This window comes from Tigriopus californicus, chromosome 4 (assembly GCF_007210705.1).
Source record: "Tigriopus californicus strain San Diego chromosome 4, Tcal_SD_v2.1, whole genome shotgun sequence".
Taxonomy (NCBI): Eukaryota; Metazoa; Arthropoda; class Copepoda; order Harpacticoida; family Harpacticidae; genus Tigriopus; species Tigriopus californicus.
Genome location: NC_081443.1, coordinates 1,448,627 through 1,467,543, shown reverse-complemented (window position 1 = coordinate 1,467,543; position 18,917 = coordinate 1,448,627). Strand labels below are relative to the sequence as shown.

The 18,917-nt window shown below is 43.9% G+C and overlaps 2 protein-coding genes and 1 long non-coding RNA gene across 3 annotated transcripts; 2 read left to right on the top strand and 1 right to left on the bottom strand.

The window, feature by feature from the left end:
• The first annotated feature begins 71 nt into the window (after positions 1-71).
• On the top strand, positions 72-2,746 carry LOC131878757 (uncharacterized). The gene is made up of 3 exons (XM_059224869.1): positions 72-624; positions 703-2,480; positions 2,549-2,746. Exons 1-3 carry the CDS (start codon positions 278-280, stop codon positions 2,731-2,733), a joined length of 2,310 nt encoding a protein of 769 aa, XP_059080852.1. The 5' UTR covers positions 72-277; the 3' UTR covers positions 2,734-2,746.
• On the bottom strand, positions 2,743-18,024 carry LOC131878755 (uncharacterized). Its single transcript, XM_059224866.1, has 6 exons — positions 17,464-18,024; positions 12,423-12,768; positions 7,464-7,856; positions 7,021-7,332; positions 4,313-6,763; positions 2,743-4,247 (listed from the first exon to the last, which is right to left on the bottom strand). Exons 1-6 carry the CDS (start codon positions 17,602-17,604, stop codon positions 3,139-3,141), a joined length of 4,752 nt encoding a protein of 1,583 aa, XP_059080849.1. The 5' UTR covers positions 17,605-18,024; the 3' UTR covers positions 2,743-3,138.
• Positions 12,750-16,807, top strand: LOC131878759 (uncharacterized). Its single transcript, XR_009373066.1, has 2 exons — positions 12,750-13,035; positions 16,117-16,807. It is a non-coding gene; the product is annotated as an uncharacterized LOC131878759 (long non-coding RNA).
• Positions 18,025-18,917: the final 893 nt, after the last annotated feature.

The following is an 18,917-nucleotide window of genomic DNA, read 5'->3' as shown; positions in this document are numbered from 1 at the left end:
CTTTTTATGTTGTCTTTTGTTCTGGATATTGGTCGTACTAAGCAAATTTTGCATTATTACTTACAGCAATTTATGGTCACGCTCAAAAATGATCCGCCAAATTTCCTGGTTTTTCATAAGTTTCAGGAAGTTGGAACATTAATATAAGATATGCTATGGATGAGTAGGTCAAATCAGACTAATTTGTATTATCTAATTCTGTAGAAACTTGTATGTGATTGTCACTAAGATTGATTGTGTCACTGGATGCATTCCCTCCACTAAGGCGAAATACTCGATGTCAACAAAGATTCTGATGCTTGGGACAGAAGATGAAATGTTTGTGTTCCATGTTTTGAGTGAGAACATGTATAAGATTCGACATGTTAGACATTTCAGGCGGCCTTGGGACCATTTCAGGGCTCTAACCACGGATATCGAGGAAATAGTTCCCAAACATGTCCTGACTTTGATCCACGATTGCCAGAGTTATGCTGTCCATTGGCCCCGGCCTTTTGCTCTGGGGGCCTTGGCCAGAAATTGGGATCCTCTAGGTTCCTCTTTGGACGACATGGAAGATCATTTGTTGGCCTTGACTCCACCAGTTAATGGGTCATATGTATCTAGTCGATCCTTACTTAACGGGTAAACACCTCACCTTTTACGTACTTTGTTCATATCAACTTGTCTATTAATAACGCTTTAATTGGGACACAATTTTAGGTGGGTCATGGCTCCGAATTTAGACTCTATCGAGCGAATGGAAAAGGCTGTGATAAATATTAACAACCAGAGAAGTGGTCCTCACCAACGGATTGCATACGTGTTTTTGATCTTACGTTATTGTTTGCTGTTGGATAAAGTGTTCCAAGTGCCCAACAACACACAGCTAATCCTAATGATTCATCAGTGGTGTGATGCTAGTCAAAACATTGACTATAGAAACTTTCATTATTTTCTTTGGCGATACTTGCATGCTTCGGACGATCCTCCCCACGTTCTAGATACTCAAAAGTATGTCACCAAAGGTATAAAGCGTGAATTCGCCAAGGAATGCTTGTTCTACGCTTGGCAAAGGACCAAACCTGTCATCCCATTAAATCATTGCTCAAAACTGTTCGATTTTGAGCCCTTGGACGTCTTTTGTGAGAGGATGGATTCCAACTCCCAAAACAGTGACTTTTATGCATACCTTTCTCTCATGATCAAATCGTTGTTTCATTGGAGTGAGGGTCGATATTCTGAATCCCTTTCAAATTTAGCCACGGTCACGGAGGCCTTATCGAGTACAATTTTCAGTAAGAGCGATCGAGTAGAATTGACCCGAGCATTAATTGTGTCCTTAACGAAAATAACTCGGGATTCCAAGGAACATGATATGGCATTAGTTGATGAATTTTTGGACCTAGCGGCTGAAAAGATTTACAAAACCACTGGCTGTCCACTATTAATCGCGTTGATTTGGACATTCACTTCCTGTCCACAGAAGAGTCGGGATATCAAAAACTCTTTTCTTGAAATTAAATCCATGTCATCGATTCTCCAACAAATTCGTCAAATCACCGAAAGCCCCTACTTTATGTACTCCCAGCGCAGTCTGGATGGCTTGTCGAACCTGGCTTACAAATTGGATTCCATTAACCCCGTCTCAGTGGGTGAAAAGAATTTCGTTTTGGATAACAAGCTGATCGACCAACTAGCACCAAATAATATCGCCCATCAAATTCACAACCAAACCATCCCTATGACTCCTGAACTTTTGAGAGAAGTGACTGATATTAAAGTCTTGGAGGCTTTGGCAATGAATAAAATCGAAGCAGCAGTAATGTTGACGGTGAAGGAATATCACCAACAGCGAGAAATTTCAAGTGAAGTGTTAGAAAAAGTTTTGGAGCGGATCAATCCTATTTCAAATCAAGATCTCTTCAAGCAACTGAAGGAGGCTGTACCGTTGAAGTCAGAGGCTGCGGTGCTCGTTTTTGCCACAGAAATTGAATTTCGACTCAAGAGCAATTTTGATGTGTGGAAGCACGGAAAGTACTTCGAAGCAATCGATTTGAACCTGAAGCTTTACAGAATGCTCCTGGATGAGGAATATCACCTGGAAAAAGAACCTTTGCAGCGTTTCTTGAAAGATGTCAGGAATTTCATCCAATATTTTACGGAAAAATCCACTCAAATGCGGTTGGGCGAAAATATTTTGGATTTTGTAGAAAACGAATGTGTGATCATTGGACAGACTTACAACGATTACTCCCTAGCAGTTGTTTTCTGGGAGGTGATGTTCTTCGGTAATTATTTCCAATACCAGAGAAGAGCCGACGATTTATTCATGGAGCATAAGGCCATTCAGAACCATTGGAATATCAAACGAGTCCTCAATAAAGCCAATAAACTTGAAGACGAAGAAATTTTCAGACGAATTCTCGAGACATGTCTGAGACATGATGTTGAGGTTGAACAGAAGACCCAAGCCTTTGAAGGTCTGCTCAAACATCAATGTGAGTACTTTGTTACCCCATGTGATTTTTGTAGGTTGACCTGATTAGTGACTTCTTATGGATTTTAGGTAAAAGAGGCTACATGAAACGCACCTTGGCCACTTTGCAAAGTGCCATGGACTTGGGAATTCCAATTGGAGACGACATCAAGAATATCATCAACAAGACCCACACCGAGTTCAAAGCGTCGGAATCAAGAGGCGTCATGGCCGCCTTTAAGGACCTTTGGAAGGGGGGAACGAGTTCGAAATAAAGGAAAGCATTCATTCAAGGTGTTTTATTGAACTTGGTTGTATTGAATCTAGACAATTTACTCACGAGAATGGACGAAACATGGTGTCTTTGCATTTCTTTGAACAATCAATGGAACACTTCTGTCCCATAAAACAGCGTGTGAGTTAGCGTCAGGCGGTAAACATTTAAAGCTATGGGCTCTTATGATTTTCAAGTTATATAAATAGGAGTTGTATAGAAGGGAGTCATTCGTTACACTAGCACTAATTTAACCACTCTTCTCGGTGGTATGGTGTCAAAAGACCACTTTGTTTGTGTTGCCTCGCGCTTCGGCATTGTCCTAGAAATGGTGACACTAACAACTCTATGATCTCATCGACCTAGTTTGCTTGGGGCTCCTCATGGAAAGAGGCACATTTGTCACTCACTGTCTCTTCTGGACACATTTAGGGAAAACACTCAAGGAAATTGGAGTAGATGACGGCCATCGTCGCTCAGTCTGGAGGCGAGACGAGGTTAATTTCCATTTGGTTTCCCTCTCGTCATAGTATTCAACGGTGTCTAAATCTTTGACGCCATTCCATCCAGCGGCCACCGTGATACGGCCACCAATAACACCCACAGCCGGTCGACCCCAACGGGCCGTGTTAAGGTCCTCCAACTTCTTCCACTCATTGGGATTTTCCAACGGCAAGAAGCGGACGTCCTTGAGTCGGGTACCGCCCGAGTCCCCTCCAACTACGATGACCCCTTCTTTGCCATCGAAATTAACCAGGGCGCATCCGTGTTGGGCGCGTATAGGATTGAGTTGGGGAAGGGGGGTCCATGCCCCCGTGTTGATATCAAAGCGCTCGGCAAGATTCAGCCCTCCATAGCCGCCGGTGACGATGACACTCCCGTTACCCAAGCTCACGGCACAATGGGAGTATCTGGAGCTGGTCATTGACGGACCCTCGACCCATTGCCCACTATTGATATTGTACATTTCAACACTGTCGGTGTAGCCACTCAATTTTCCGAGACTTCCCCCGAACACGAAGAGAGCGTTCTCTTCAAACGCCCATGCAGCCGCATCTCGTGCCACATTCATCGGGCTTGCCACCGACCAACTCGGGTCAGGGTCAAACGAGAGTATCCAGCAATTGGATTTGGGATCTCCGAAGATGTTGACACCACCACAAGTGATCACCTTGTCTTTTTCAAGTGTGGACGTGATGGCTCGCCAACGCATAGCTGGCAACTCGGGGACAGCTCCACGACATACACCCCTCCCTGTCACGAGTTCAACACTGCTCAGCACTCCATATGTGTCACTCTTGCCCCCGATAAGGATCATGGCATCTGGTCGAACACATTCCAAGCGGGTCATGAAGCCATTGATGCAACGAGCTTGGCGGAAAGACCGAGAGACAAAGCCCGTTTTACAGAACAGGACGCATTCGCCACCATCTGGAACGTAATAATGGCCGTCCTCGGGCTGGACTGAACCGCAGGTAATATTTCCATGCAATGGATTAGCATCAATAACGCATTCTGAAAAGGAAGCCGCATAATGAAAGAGGGGCACTTTATTTTAGCATGCCGCAATTATAGCTTACTTTTCCTGCCCCCTTCGATGGTGTCCAGAATTCGAATATTGGCATTGTTCAAGCTGTTCAAACTAGTGGAATCCAAGGCTCTTTGACTTTCCGTTCTCTGACGTGCCTCCTCCTCGCGGATTTTCTTCTGTAGCTCGGCTTTGCGCTGACGGTCAATCTCCTGTTGTTGTTTCCTTGCCGTATCATCCAGTTCTTTTTGCCGTTTTTTATCTTCCTCGTCAATTGTTCTTTGCTTTTCCTCCTCTTCCTTCCTTTCAAGATTCTCTTGAATTTGAATTTGTTGAAGGCGTTGTTGCTCCTTTAGCTTTTCTTGTTCCTCTTTTCTTCTTTTGATCTCCTCTTGCTGTGCTTTGATTTTTCTCAGTCTTTCTTCTTCTCTCCTTTGTTCAAGTTCCGTTTTCCTCTTTTCTTCGCGAATCCGTTCCAACGATCTGCGAATTTCCTCTTCTCTTCGCTTCTTTTCCAGTTCCTGTTCCTCTTGCTTTCGTTGTTCCTCGAGTCGGGCTTCGGCTAATTTCTTCTGTTTTGCTTCCTCTTCCCGAAGTCTCTTTTCAGATTCGACTTTTCTCCTCCTCTCCAGTTCGTCCCGTCTTTTTTGGGCCTCAAGTCTAGCAGTTCTTTCCTCTTCCTGTTTACGACGCCTCTCAGCTTCTACCCGCCGAAATTGTTCTTGCTTTCTTCTTTCTTCTTCGAGCTTCCTCTTCTTTTCCTCTTCCAATTTCTTTTGATTTTCTTCCTCCAGACGCCTTTGTTCAGCAAGTTGTCTTTCATGAGCCTCTTTTCTACTTTGAGCCAAAGCTGCTTTTCGGGCAATTTCTTCTTGGGATCTTCGTTCCTCTTCCAGTTTTTGTCGCCTCTCCAGATCTTCTTTGCGTTTTCTTTCAATTTCTGCTCTTTTTGCAGCTTCTCCCCTGGCTTGTCTGGCCTCCTCTTCCTTTTTCTTTTGAAGTTCTTCCTCCTTCTTTTTCCTTTCAATTTCGGCTGCAAGTGCAGCTTCCTCTCTGGCTTTTCTGTCGGCCAGAAGTCTCTTTTGTTTCTCCAATTCCTCTCTTCTCTTTGCCTCTTCTCGTCGCTTTTGTTCCTCTTGGCGAATTCTTTGTAATTCCAATCTGCGTTTATTTTCCAACTCGGCCATTCGATTCTCGTCTTCTTTTTTCCTCTGTTCAGCCAGAGCTCTTCTCCGTTCTTCAAGAAGCTTGCGCTCTGCAGCCAGCTTTTCTTTCCGTTCTTTTTCCTCTTTTTGTTTCCTCTCCTCTTCTTCCTTTTGTTTCCTTTTCTTCTCCGCATCCTCGAGTTTTTTCCTCTCCTCTTCTTCGCGTTGCTTCTTCAGTTCCTCGTCTTTCCTCTTCTGTTCCTCTTCTTCCAATTTCTTCTTCTTTTCCTCTTCTTCTCGTGCTCGTTTCGTGGCCTCCTCTTGTTTTCTTCGGCGTTCTTCAGAACGCCTCCTCTTGATTTCTTCTTCAGCTTTCTGTCTTCTAACCTCATTTGCTGTTCTTTCCTTCTCTTCGACATCCTTTTGGGCCTCTTCTTTCAGCCTGTTTTCCCGCTCCGCTGCTTCATCTTGACTGAGAGTTTGGTCTTCCATTTCTTTGTCCTTGGAAGGCAGATTTGTTTTTCGTCGCTCTCCACGAATTCTGATAACCTCCTTTCTCCGCATATCATTGGAGTTCCTCGGATTTGAAGGGTTTGAGGTGCTAGTTGGCACGGGGACAAATCTTGAGGTAGTTCTTGATCTAGTGGGGTTGGGTAATGGAGCATCAGCAGTGGTAGTCAATACCTTCTCTGTGGTCTGTGGCACTACACTAGATGGATTATTATTGGGAGCCGGCTCTTCGGCTATGAAGTCGATCTTGAATGGCCGGGCATCCCTTCTGGTACCACTGATTCGCGAGAGCAGTTCAAGTTCGATCGGGTTTACACCCAATCCAGACGTAGTGGGTTCAAACACGCTTAACGGGTTGGCAGTTACCGTGATCCCAGTTGTGGCGCCCATTACGGGCGAAGTGGACCCACTAGATGACATCTTGCTGAGCTCAAACACGTGAATACCCGCTACCGGATCCTCGTCAAAGTCAGCATTGGACGTTGGAGGTGTAGACGGGTTTGGAGTGGGGTCAACCTTATCTATTCTGACCTCTCCTTTGTTTCCAATGCGTTTAATGTCGCGTACAATCCCCGGAACCTCTTTCAAGGTATCTTCAATTTGAATAATTTGTACTGTAACGGGATTTCTTTGCGCTTCAGAGGCCTGCACTCTGTCAAAATCCCCACCCACATAATCAATAGCATCATCACCGAAGTAAGATGGTGATGACTGTGGTAAAGACGACGTCGAGGGCAAAAACGGAGACTTTGACGAAGGGGATGGAGAAGGCGTTTGTTTATCAGCATAGTCATAATCTGATATGGCACGGGGTTGAGCATTGGAGGGAGGAAATGACGATGAGGAATCTGAAACAATTAAAATGGAATCCGTCAACAGCGTTAGCGTTCGTGTTCTACTCAGACAAATTGCACCCCCCATTCCACATTGCGTATTCAAAACAATTTCTGGGTCGTGGGTTGGGTTGGTCGTCAAAGTAGCCCACTCAGTAAACCTCGATGCTCTCATTTTTTAAGCTTGGATAACGGGGACTGTGGTTATTTAAATTCACGATGGACTGATTGAAAATTTATGCCGTCGTGATGTAACTAGGAACATAACTCACCGGTAAAAAGTGGGACAACGTCAGTTGCATTTTGAAAGAAGTTTCCGGCTTTGGAATGGAGTTGGCATTGCCATCCCCCATTGTCTTGCGGTCCCACATTGGACACGATGATCCCACAATCGGTCTCCGTAAAACCGAAGAACGAAATCCGACCATTTTCGTGACTGGAGTCCGATCCTTTGAAGCTATAGGTTGAACCATAAGGCGTGGTCCAGAGACACTCATCGAAAGGTTTGTTGGCGTGACAGACCAGAGTAGCGTCGGTATTGGCGTTTTGCATCAACGCCGTTGGAGCGGAGAGCTTCAATGGAGCTGGAAGACACATTCGTACATTAATCATGGATTTATTAAGTGTTCAGTAATTAACGGTAGGATAAAAGTGAACCGCATGAAGTTTCTGTCGATTCATACAACATGAGCAAAAATCATATGCTCGTACTCACTTTCAATGACAATCTGAAACTCTTTGGTCTGAACCTGGAAATTCTGATTGGTGCTCGATCCTATCTCACAGACCCACGTGCCTGAATCTCGGAGCTCCAAATGTGAGATTTGGATGGTGCAGTCGAATTTCGGATCTGAACCCTTCCATGCGATTCGTCCCGTTTCCACGTAAATACCCTCGCCAACAATGTAGGTATTCAAGTAGGGCGTCTTCCATCGACAAAGGTGGACCTCGCGATCCGAGGAACAGTTCAAAATTACATCATCCCCGACCTCTTGCGTGGCTGGCAAGTCAACCTCGTCATTGCCATCATCCGTCGAAATCCGTCGGTTGCTCTGGTTAGGATTGGGTCGTGGGCCTAAGTTGGAGTCTAAACTTCTAGGCGAGGACTCTAAATATGAAAGATGAGAAGAAGCGTTCAATAAATCAGTCACTGATTAGAGAAAGACGAGTTTTTTTTAACAGAGACTCGAAGGGAAATTGGGTAGAGTAGAGCAAGCATTTTTTGGCGCACTAATTAATGGTTAGGCTTCAGTTTCAAGGGTTTTTTTCCCATTTAGATTTCAGCACTTGCGAGTAAGACATGAGAAGCTAAATACCAAACCATATACGTGGTGGCATATGTCTTGTCTGGTGATTTATGGCCCCCTCCAACTGAAATCTCACGATTTTTCCATCACTGCCTGATTACAATCCATTTCGACCCTTGCGTGGATTGATCACACCTCGTTGCGTCTGCAATGGGGCTCGATTTCGTAACACCCCGAAAGTTTCTTTCATCCTCTTGTCTCACCTCTGATTTTGAACACCTTGTTGAGACATGGACCCCAAGATAGCGAGAAAATCAAATTAGATTGCCATTGATCGATTCTGCTTTGAGTGTCGAAATTATTATCGGCCTTTGGTGGTTGGCTTGGAACGATGGATTCCCAAATTTGGTGAGGCATCCAAATGTAAAGAATGGTAATTTGCTCAACGCATTCATCCATCCCAATAAAAGTTGTCTACAGCCTTGCATTCTCACAAATGATCAGAGTCTTTTTTGCCAACGATGATCCTCGGTTGTGGTACATCAACCACGAAGGAGGCTCCGTACGTAGACCTTGGTTGCGAATCCATTCGCTATCCATTAATTTGCGGGAAACAAATCGAATTCTTCTCCAATCAGAATTGCATTTCCTGCTGAGGTCAAAATCATGTGCTCCTATCGAACTTGATGATTGCTTCTCCACTCCAGTCCCAGTCCGCATAAGTCAAGCTTGATGGACGATTGGCGAAGACAGCAATTATTTTCTCTTTTTGTCAGGCATGGAGTTCACAATTATTCAATTTGCTTCTCGATATCAAAAATCCCGGAAGCCATCTTTTTGTTCTTCGGAACAAACGACCCGCAGCCACCACTGAATATAGTAGTAAGTTTTCAATCGTAGCAATGGCAATGCGCTCTGAACAACGTCCCTACATGACATGGACTACTCAAGACACTGGACCTCACAGTTACTCGGTTCGAACTCGAGCGAATCGTCGAACTTGAGTAATCCAAAAGACTCAGGGCGTTGGATAATGGTGAAGTGGTCGTGCCGATTGGCTTTGGACGCAACACTGGATGCAGGTTATTAGCCAGACATGAACGAATGGTTATGATAATCGCTTTGGTGTGTGTGGCCTGTCCTCGCGTCAATTTGTTTGTGATACCATTCAATTCATATCCTCACGAGCGACACGACCTCTTCTGAAGATCTGGATGGAGGGAGGGAGGGATTCCCAAAACTTGAGCTTGGCAAAGTTTGCTTCTGATTTGATATGGGGCGTGGAAGCGCTTGGGTAATGCCCAAAACGGTTAGCTCAGGCATATACATTCATACATACAAAGTCGATGATTGAAACCAATTCCGGATTCGTCTCAGACCTCAACACCTCTTATTCCCAGTCAGAGGCGTGAAATCGTCAGCGTCGATATTGAATTTGCAGATGAAACGAACATTATGGCTACGTTGGTACTTCCTAATCCACGACAAAATCATCCCGGATTATCGACATCTAATTTACGAATAGGATGAACAGATGATTTCCTGCATTTTGGTAACTCTTATCCCAAATTCCATCGTGCTAGAGCTTCAAGTATGAATCCGATTGTGTCAAAGTGGTGTTTAATATCTCACTTATTTTTTTGTTTGTGGTCCAAAGACTATAAGTATGCAGTTTTTCGATAGCATCAGAAGTAGGTGACTAGTTTATGTCTTGTAAATTATACTAGTTATTCAACATTGAGGAAAATTGCTACATGATAGCGAAATGATTTGTCTCCTGCCTAAATTAAGTTCTGGCAGATTTATTGTCTATTTATTGTAGCTGGATGTGTCTGCATTTCGTTTAAAGAATCTCTGGTTTCAACTCATAGGTACAAAGAAAAGCATTAACAAAGGAACGATTCCTAGAAAAACAATACTTCGTTTCGATTACCATAGAGTGATTGTCAAAAAACCAATGAAGCACGAAAGTTTTTCTGTTCTAGCACTAGCCAGAGCGATTTAGTCACTATCAGACCCATTGGTTTTCAGGGATTCGTTTTACAATATGTTCAAAACCTCCCACAAGTTATCAGTTCCACATGGTTTCCTTCACTCTCTAAACGCCATCATAGAGAATCAATCTGTTTGCACTAGCTCGTCACATGAATCATAACATAACATAAAATACGATCTATCTCGTTGTTCATTATGCACAAACATGGAATGGTCAAATGTGAGTCTATGAAATGAAGAAAAATGGAGATGAGCAATATCGATAATGAAAAATTCAGTAAGACCATTTGATCTAACCGAATGTCAAAACTAGACAATGAAATATTTGCCTCATGCATTTTCTTACCCCTATGTAAAAATGAATTGATTCGGTAATAACTCTGATAACTCCTCGTTCTAGAGTACCAAATGTGCAAAGCGAAAAGAAGCACAAAAAGATCAGTTAAGGGAATTGTTTTTATTTGATCTCCCACTACGACACTACGAGTCATGTAAATATGAACCACTACGTATCTCAAGTCATAAGGCTCCATAAGAACATGTACGATGCGTACTTTAAACTTAACTCCGCGACCGTCTGTTTTAGACCTCCCCACTTTGTCGATGATCTGATCATTCTGATCGCATTTTCGTTCACGATTTTAATCCCCGTTATGTACAATGTTTACTCGTAGGATGACTGACTGACTGACATATGATGGGAGGTTTGGAACAACAAAAATTGATTTCATTACTGACAAGAGAACGAAACATGCCTGGCTTGGCATCGTTAAATCGTTGCCTGCGTGTGTGCCTTGATATCTGTAACGGTTCCAGGTGCTCTGGACAATTTGCTTTTGACTATGCCAGATAGGCTGAAAGAAGTTAGTTTTCATAATAGCTTCTTGATTGCTCATAATTTGAGTCAGTGCGAATCTGGTGGTCGACTGAAGTACAATCAGAGATAAATATGGCTTCCAAGGCTCTTATTTGCGATGCGAACGATGCCAACGCCGAACTCGATCAAAGAAAAGGGATCGACTAATTTCCTGTGTCATTTATCTTGCTATTGAGGGGGTTTCCGTTAGACAAAGATACTTTTAATATACTTTTTACTACACGTCTCCGTTGACCGTCATTCTTGTGTTGATCTGACAAGGAGAAATATGTATCAAGTTGCCCTTGATACTGTCAGATAAGAGGCACAAATATCTCTCGAAAATCGATTGGATCAACTGTTAAAGCTTCAAAATTATTTTGAATCACCATGGGCGTTGAAAGAGGAGGATCTATTTGCCAAGGTGTAATAAAAAAGCTACTAATTGCTATTCCCACTCCCAAAGGCGGTCGGGTATCCGTTAGACGAGGGTTTTTACGAATGAAACGCTAGTGTCTTTTTATGAAGCCGCATTTTGGCGATGCACAAAAATTAATGGCGCTTGGGTCTTTGTTAGAATTTGGTCAAATTTCACGGCAACTAAGAACAAGATTTCATTATGGGTCCCTTAATCAGGTTCTGTGGTGGCAATTTTGGTATATGTTGGTCATCCTAAAGTATGACCTCCAAAATGGTCTCCAATATATTATCATGTGGCAAAGACTGGCATGGCATAATTGGCCTAGATTTTAAGGTTGTAATTAATATGGCGTATCAAGGATTTTTCGAACCAAAATTGAATCAATTACGTGTCAATATGTATAATCAGTTTCAATGATTATTATTGCGATGTTTATCTTTCCGTTTTTCGAAACACAAATTCAATTTTCTAGTTTTTTTTAATTCGAGATATGAGAGGTACTTAGAAATATGAATGCATCACAAACCAAAATAATGGGCAAAAGTAGTGTCTCATCTCCGTTTGGATTTCAGGGTTAGAGACATGAGTGGAGTTTCCCATTCGAAATCATTCTTGAATATCGTCTGCGAATTGAATGACAATCTTAATTTTGCAATCAGGCTATTACTGTGGCTCTTGTTACTGCTAGTTGGTGATCACCGAAGCACATAATAGATACGTTTTATTATTACCGGCATGTGGAAATAGTCTGTTACGAAGAGGTGCATAGACACCTAACTGCCTCAAACTAACCATGAATTGTGGTGTACAATCTGCCACGACGGAATTATATAACGACTGGGCCCGAGGTTCTTTTGCATGGGGTGTCTGATTAATTACTCGGAGATGCTGAGTCACGAAATAGTATTCACGAGGCTTCAAAGATGTCAGAAGCGGAAGCGGGAAGCCAATGTAACAAAGAGCAGTGCGGAAATATGTTTAACATTAAGATTTTATTTTAAATTATACACCTTCCAAACAGACGAAGGGTCCTTTGCAGAGACTGTTGATCCAAAAGTCTATCACACCAGCGTCTATTTCAAGATCAAAAACCAAAACACCTCATTTGCTAGTGGGGTCATGTACAATTAGCTGAAAGAGGCTGACCCGTCGTACCTTTCACGTCCAAATTGATGCGATCCGTCTTGGTGCGAAAATCGTCGTGGATAACTGCACCCACTTCGCATTCCCATCGACCTCTATCACGCAGCTCCACGCCCACAATCTCGAGTCCACAGTGATTATCGCTCGAGAACCGTTGCTCCAAGTACCTCAAACGCCCACTCTCGGCAAACACGCCCTCGCTCAAGGTGTAGATATGGCCATACGGAGTTTTCCACAGGCAAAGGATGGGTTTGACCGTGGAGGTGCACACCAAACTGATATTGGTCTTGGGAGACGTCACCAAATGGGAAGGCGTGGCACTGACGGAGAAATCGGTTTGAGCTGAGATTCCTCCTACCTAGAAATCGTAATGTAGACATGTTACGGATTGGTTGTCAAGAGCTGGAAGGCTGAGGATCTCAGGGTGATGAAGCTACGGAGAATTCGTTTCAAGGCAATTGGATCGGAACACGTTAACTTGCAGATTTCACGCCCAATGCGCTGGAAACACTGCCTTGAATTTGAATGTTTACTTCTACAAAGTAATTAATCAGCCACTTTGAGATTGCCAGTCTTTTATTTAATATCTTAATCCTTATCGTGGTGCGACGTATCTTCCTTAGAGGTAAAAATTGCAGATATTTCCATCAAAGGTTAAGGTAATCTGTGCCACAAAGCCATTGTTTGGTGCGAAGCGATGAGACCTTGCTCTGGAAGTAAGCGAACAAAAATGGAGAAAAATGCTTTTGGTCCTCAGAGCTGCTTGCAAATCACCACCTTCAATGATCAAGATCTATCCGGGAAACTATGAATGGATATAGAAGTGATGGGGCGTCACACTCGCGAAGACAGAGCTTCAAAGCAAGTGGACTCTTAGAATGTATGATTACACGCGAAATTATCCACGCAAAATCCTGCACGTTCATTCGGTTATATGCCCGTCTCATGCTAGCTAGTCTTCCTTACTCGTCTCTCTTAACTCCATGGCCAATTCAACAACCTTTAAAGCCTCATTTATTTAATTGCTTGAGATGAAGTCATGTTTTGCAAGCCACACACAGAAGACGTCCAGCCGAAAATGTTGAAGAAGACGACTTGAGGTGTAGCTCTCTTCCGATTTGTCTGGATGATCGGAGATGATCCCTGTAGAAAGATTGCTGGCCAAATATGGCGTTTTTCTAACGATGTCATTCATGCGGTTCACCTATTTTTGGATGTCGAAGATACGTTTGACATTGGGAATATTTGAAGATTTGCCAGCTTCACATGTTTCAACGTATTAGGACTCTTGGAGCAAGCCCCCAGCCCTCGAATTTAAAACGAGACCAAACGATCGCTTCAAACGCAGACGAGAGCAAGTGACCAAGGACTCTCAAGGCCGTGGCTATTTGTTTGTGATATGGAAATCGCATTCGGGATTTTCTGCCAATTCTCAACGTTCAGAGCATTTTTCGAGGTTCGCTTTGATTTCCTGCACCTGCTTCGCCTTCTCTTACTGTGGAACCACTACTACTTGTTCAATCCGAATCCGTTTGTCGAGACCATAGGCTTGCTTGTGAAGTGCATGCATTTTTGACTGATGAGTGTAAAATTTGGCCTTCGCGCCTCATCAAAGCCAATGCTGATTTGGCTTCAAGAGTTTACAATCCGTATCCTGCCATTCTGACACACTCAGATTTAATATGAAGCCAATTCAATCCGGGGTAATTAGCCGATTTCTTGAGAATTGGTGTCTGCATGAAACATGGTACTTCCATGGCCCTGACAACAGAGCAACTAGGCCAATCAATGGATCAACTTTACTCGATTTTGTCACCCTGTCTCTCTTGCGAAAACTTTTTAGTTAAACATCAAGATAATGCATGTATGTATTATGTACATGCGCGTACCATGGACATCCGTACTTGGCTTTACAAGTTCTAAGCCACATGTAAACATTGGTACCTTGTCATCCATCACCGCCCAAGACTTTTTTGGCTTCTACATTGTTTTGGCAGGCATCAATTTGGGGTACTTGACAACGAGTGCAGAAAAATTGGCCCCCAACCATTTCCAAGATATGAGGAAATCCTAGCGATGTGTGAGTGTACACGAACGGGTACGCAAAGTGCGATTCCAGGCCGGACAAATGCGGGGCAATCTCATAGGATAATCATCAAGCATCCAACCCAACCCGTGCGTGAACGCTACGGGATTTAAGAAGATCAGCCCACGTCGATCAACTGCTTTCAATAAAGACCTTGTGCCAAAGAAATCAATGACGCCAAAATCAGTCGTGGGTGTAAAATTGAGCCCCTTGCTTGAGCTTCACAAGATCAGTTATCGATCGATGATCTCTCTCCGCCGCAAGGATTGCCACATCAGTGCCAATGTGCTTAGACACGAAGGAAAGTTGTAATCCATTTAGATGTAGATTGGCAGCAATTCGTCTTGGATTGGGACGATCCCCAGAGTTGGCATCATTGTGTGTAATTGAACTGAGTATCGAGCGAGAAGGTGTGAGAGATAGTGTGTGTGTCTCATTTCTCAAGAAATGTACGCATCCGTTCCTTTCTTTCTCCTTGCGATTGTGATCCAAGGATGGTTGAACACTGCCAAAACTACCACCACGAAGAGGCACGTGTACGTAAGAGCACATATCCAATCCACTTACATACTGTAGATCAAGCGCTGATGGGGTCGACTCTCAAGGCATGTTTGTCTGGATTGAAACATTTTGCGGATGAGTTTTTGAGCGAATGAACTTTCGAATGAAAGTCTGCCAAGACAGTGGACTCGCTTTTAGCGACGGAAGGTGAAGAAATGGAGCATGAGACTCAATATCTGTCTCTCTTTTGCTTGCCGGTTTGGCTGACTAGGTGGTTGGTTGTACTCGTACAGAGTGCTTCAAGCAAGTCAAGGCGACGACGAAGATGCGAGGGTCGATCTGTTTTGTTTATGAAGAGAAATGGTTCCCCTCCTCCTCCCCCTCCTCTTCGTCTTCGTCTTCCCAATCTTCGTCTACCAGTACTACCAGTACTACCATCACTACCATCACTACCACCATTATATACTATCACTGTCATTCAACGGAGCTAAGGGGAAAATCTCATGAACACTCATGATGCCAAAAGTCAACTCGACTAACTGGGAGGGAAAATTGTGTCCCTGAATGCTTAAGGACGCCTCATCCTAGGCTGCGTGAAATGGAGCAAAAAGATGGAGCTTGATGACAGGTGTGGCAGGATATCTATCCTCCGCTAAAATCTCATCGTTGCTGTGAAAATACCTTCTCTCAACTGCAAATAAAAAAAAAATTGCCTCCAAGAATCGAATAGGCCTTCTCAGAAGATTGTCATAAGCCATGATAGTCAAATGAAAAAAGACCATTCATCACGAAACAATCCTCGTTCTTCGGGAGATGAAGGCGTGAAACTGATTGCATGGACTGGGATGCAGAATTGGATGAGAATGGCAATGCCACAACGACCTCAAAAGCCACATGAACCGGCATTGTTGAGGCTGATCGTGATCTCAAATTCGGTTTCTCACTCAGTCTCCTTAAAGCTGAGCAGTCAATTGCCCTCGCAAAGAAAGACACATTTGACCCACCAGTATGTTACGTTTCCTCAGCAATCGCATACAGGGTATCCAATCCAATCAAACAGTCCTCGAAGTGCGTGCGTGACCAGTATGTTGAGATCAATTCATCACCTTACTTTTTTAGGCGATGCTCGGCCGTCTTTGTTCCCAAAATGTTTGTTCGACGGGTCATATTTCACCGAATCTCGAAATGCCAACTCCCAACACTTTTTGGAGAGCCCAGAACCCTAAACCCGAGGACAAAGAGTCAGCTGATGCTCACAACCGGATTGTTGAGTGATGTAGCTGGCACAGCTACTAGCTGATGATGTTAGCGTTTGTTTGGCCAGTAAGCATATCAACTTGCGGGTTCGACGTGATTCTTCGACAGGCGCCGGTATGAGACGGTAAAGTCGAAGAAGGCCCACTTGGGATGGAATGCTCTCATCAACGAGAGATGAACAAAGAACTTGAACAATTCACAGAATGGTCCTCTTCAGCTCATCTTCATGGAATGTTAATGCATATTGCTCTCCCAGGTATTTGAGAGCCTTTTACAACCATATCTAGAATTAACTCCACCTCCTCCTCCTTCCCTCTTCCAAAAAGCACTTGGAAATAGCGTATATTGAATCGAAGTGCGATTCATGGCTTCAAAAAGGAATCCGTAGATCACGAGCTTCCAGATTTGTATATTTGGTAAATACTTGGTAGTTTTATTGAATCGTTGTCCAATCGCGATTTTCTCCCTCTCCTTTGCGTGTGGCTAAGTGTGTGGTTTGAAAAAAATATGAAGAGAAAAATAATTGTAAATAAACCACGCTCTAAAAACCTCACGACATTGCTCTTGTTGTTGATAGGAACGGGGGTTGCGAACTTTGTCGAAAGAATCGCAAGATTCAAGGTTTGGCTGGGAAACGTGAGAGTTTTCTTGTCATAAAATTCAACATGGCTTCAAATAGTTGCATGCATGAACTGTAAGATTAAGAAGTAGTCGGGTCGTCGACGCAGATCTTTAGAAGAAAAGGCAGACGATTGTACCAAAGTGAGGAAGTCCGACCATGGAAACCGAAACTGATGCCTCGTCACTCCAGGAGGTTCAGTTGCTTCAACTATCTTACCTAAACGTGGTTCATTGCGCTCTGTTTGACAAATGAGTTGGCTATAATCTTGGATTTTCAACGGGACCTTCATCTTTCATATTCCGTGAGGTACCTCTTGTTTGTTCCAACGTATGAGCCATACACAACTTCTGCCGTGTCTTAATTAAAAGGAACAACATTCAACATCCCATGATGACTGGTTGTTGAGCGCTCGGATTCAAAATCTTCTTGGCACGGATTCTCCTACTCTTGTAGTGTATTCAAGGCTCCTGCTCGGTGACTTGTGCCAAATTAGCATCTTTTTTCGTTTCGCACATCTCGAGCTTGGTCATCAAGTTTTAACCTTCGTTCGTTTCATAACAAACAAATGTGTGTGTGTGTGTGCTTACCCCAATTAAGGCAAGCAGTAAGAAAAGACAAAAAACGTGGGCTGGGCTCGACCTTGCCCCAAATTGATCACTGTAATGGAAGTGGAAACTTCCTCGGATTTCCCCGGACACTTCCTTTCTTCTCCTGGGTTTGGCATTCATTTTGTGGCTGATTCGGACACCCCGACTGCATGTCACTTGTTCATGATGACCCTTTACACCCACAGTCACTTTTGGTTCAATCCAGTGTGTCGTCTTCGTCTTCTTCAAGTGGGGAGGGCCTCTGGGCTTCAATCAGTTTTGACCACTACACGGAGAGATCCACAAACACGTCCATCACGGTCCAAGTCTTACACCTCACTGAGGATGGATTGTTATTGTGCTCTCTGGATAAACGACCTTGAAAAAGGGCAACATTGCGCGGATGATCATTGCCATTGCCATCGCCCGAAGACGAAGAAGATCCCGGTCCGCTCCCCGCAATCCGCGAGTGAGTGAGTGAGTGATTGAACCAGCCACACAACCCACGAGATTCTCAGGCGCATGCACCACTGGCAACAATGCTATTCTATTGTCACCTTAGGAATCGAGCCGTTTTGAGAGGGCCATAGTCCACGCAGTGATCGTGTGCTCCTCCTTCTCCACCCTACGATCGTGTGCCCCACCTGGGCGGGTCATGGGGCCTGGTTGATGACACCTAGATGGACGGGCTTAAGTGCGAATATGGGCTATGGACTCGCGGAATGGGGAGGAAGTGGTGAGTTTTAGGGCTACGAGGCATGAAACCCAAAAGTTGGCTTTTGTAATGAATGGCAATGTGTCCACCCTGCTTCGTTGTAAGCCTAATCACATCTGATTCGACGGAGATGTGTTTGTCTTGAGAATTTCGGAATCATCTATCGATGTTGAGAGGACCCCCCTTAAAAGCCGAGCCCGCGATTGAAGAAGATTTGCGCCTCCACGGCTCCTTCGCATCCTCAAGCTCAGTTTGAAGCTCTAGACTACTATACAAGAGCTACTTCTGTCCCACTCCATGCATGATGATGATGATGATAATGATGATGATGAAGCCTCGCCCAAGTCAGCCATCACAAACCATGCCTCTACTATATTGCGCACCGCATATCCATCCAAACGAGTGGATATGCCTAGCCTACGTTTATACAGTATGTACATACACCCTAGTACCAACGGCATGAGTCCGTCGTACTATGAAGTAGGTACATATAACCACACACACACACACACACCGAGATGATGTCTTTGGAAGCCAAGATTCGAACTTTGAACGCTATGCGTCTCCAAATCATAATGATGATACAAACCAAGTGCATGCATGTGCTTAGTCCTACCTCACTGACTGAATAGATAGATAGACGTACGGATGGATGGATGGAGGGTTGGTCGGTGGTGGTACATCCGTAGTATTATAACTGAACAATTTTCGAGCCCACTTCAGACGCAAATATGATTCG

Coding starts and splice junctions, on each gene's coding strand:
- LOC131878757 (XM_059224869.1), top strand. CDS start 278: ATGTCAACAAAGATTCTGATGCTTGGGACAGAAGATGAAATGTTTGTG. Junction 625..702: donor AGTCGATCCTTACTTAACGG/GTAAACACCTCA, acceptor ACACAATTTTAG/GTGGGTCATGGCTCCGAATT. Junction 2,481..2,548: donor AGGTCTGCTCAAACATCAAT/GTGAGTACTTTG, acceptor TATGGATTTTAG/GTAAAAGAGGCTACATGAAA.
- LOC131878755 (XM_059224866.1), bottom strand. CDS start 17,604: ATGAATGCCAAACCCAGGAGAAGAAAGGAAGTGTCCGGGGAAATCCGA. Junction 7,857..12,422: donor CATCAATTTGGACGTGAAAG/GTACGACGGGTC, acceptor TTTCATATTTAG/AGTCCTCGCCTAGAAGTTTA. Junction 4,248..4,312: donor CATCGAAGGGGGCAGGAAAA/GTAAGCTATAAT, acceptor CTTCCTTTTCAG/AATGCGTTATTGATGCTAAT.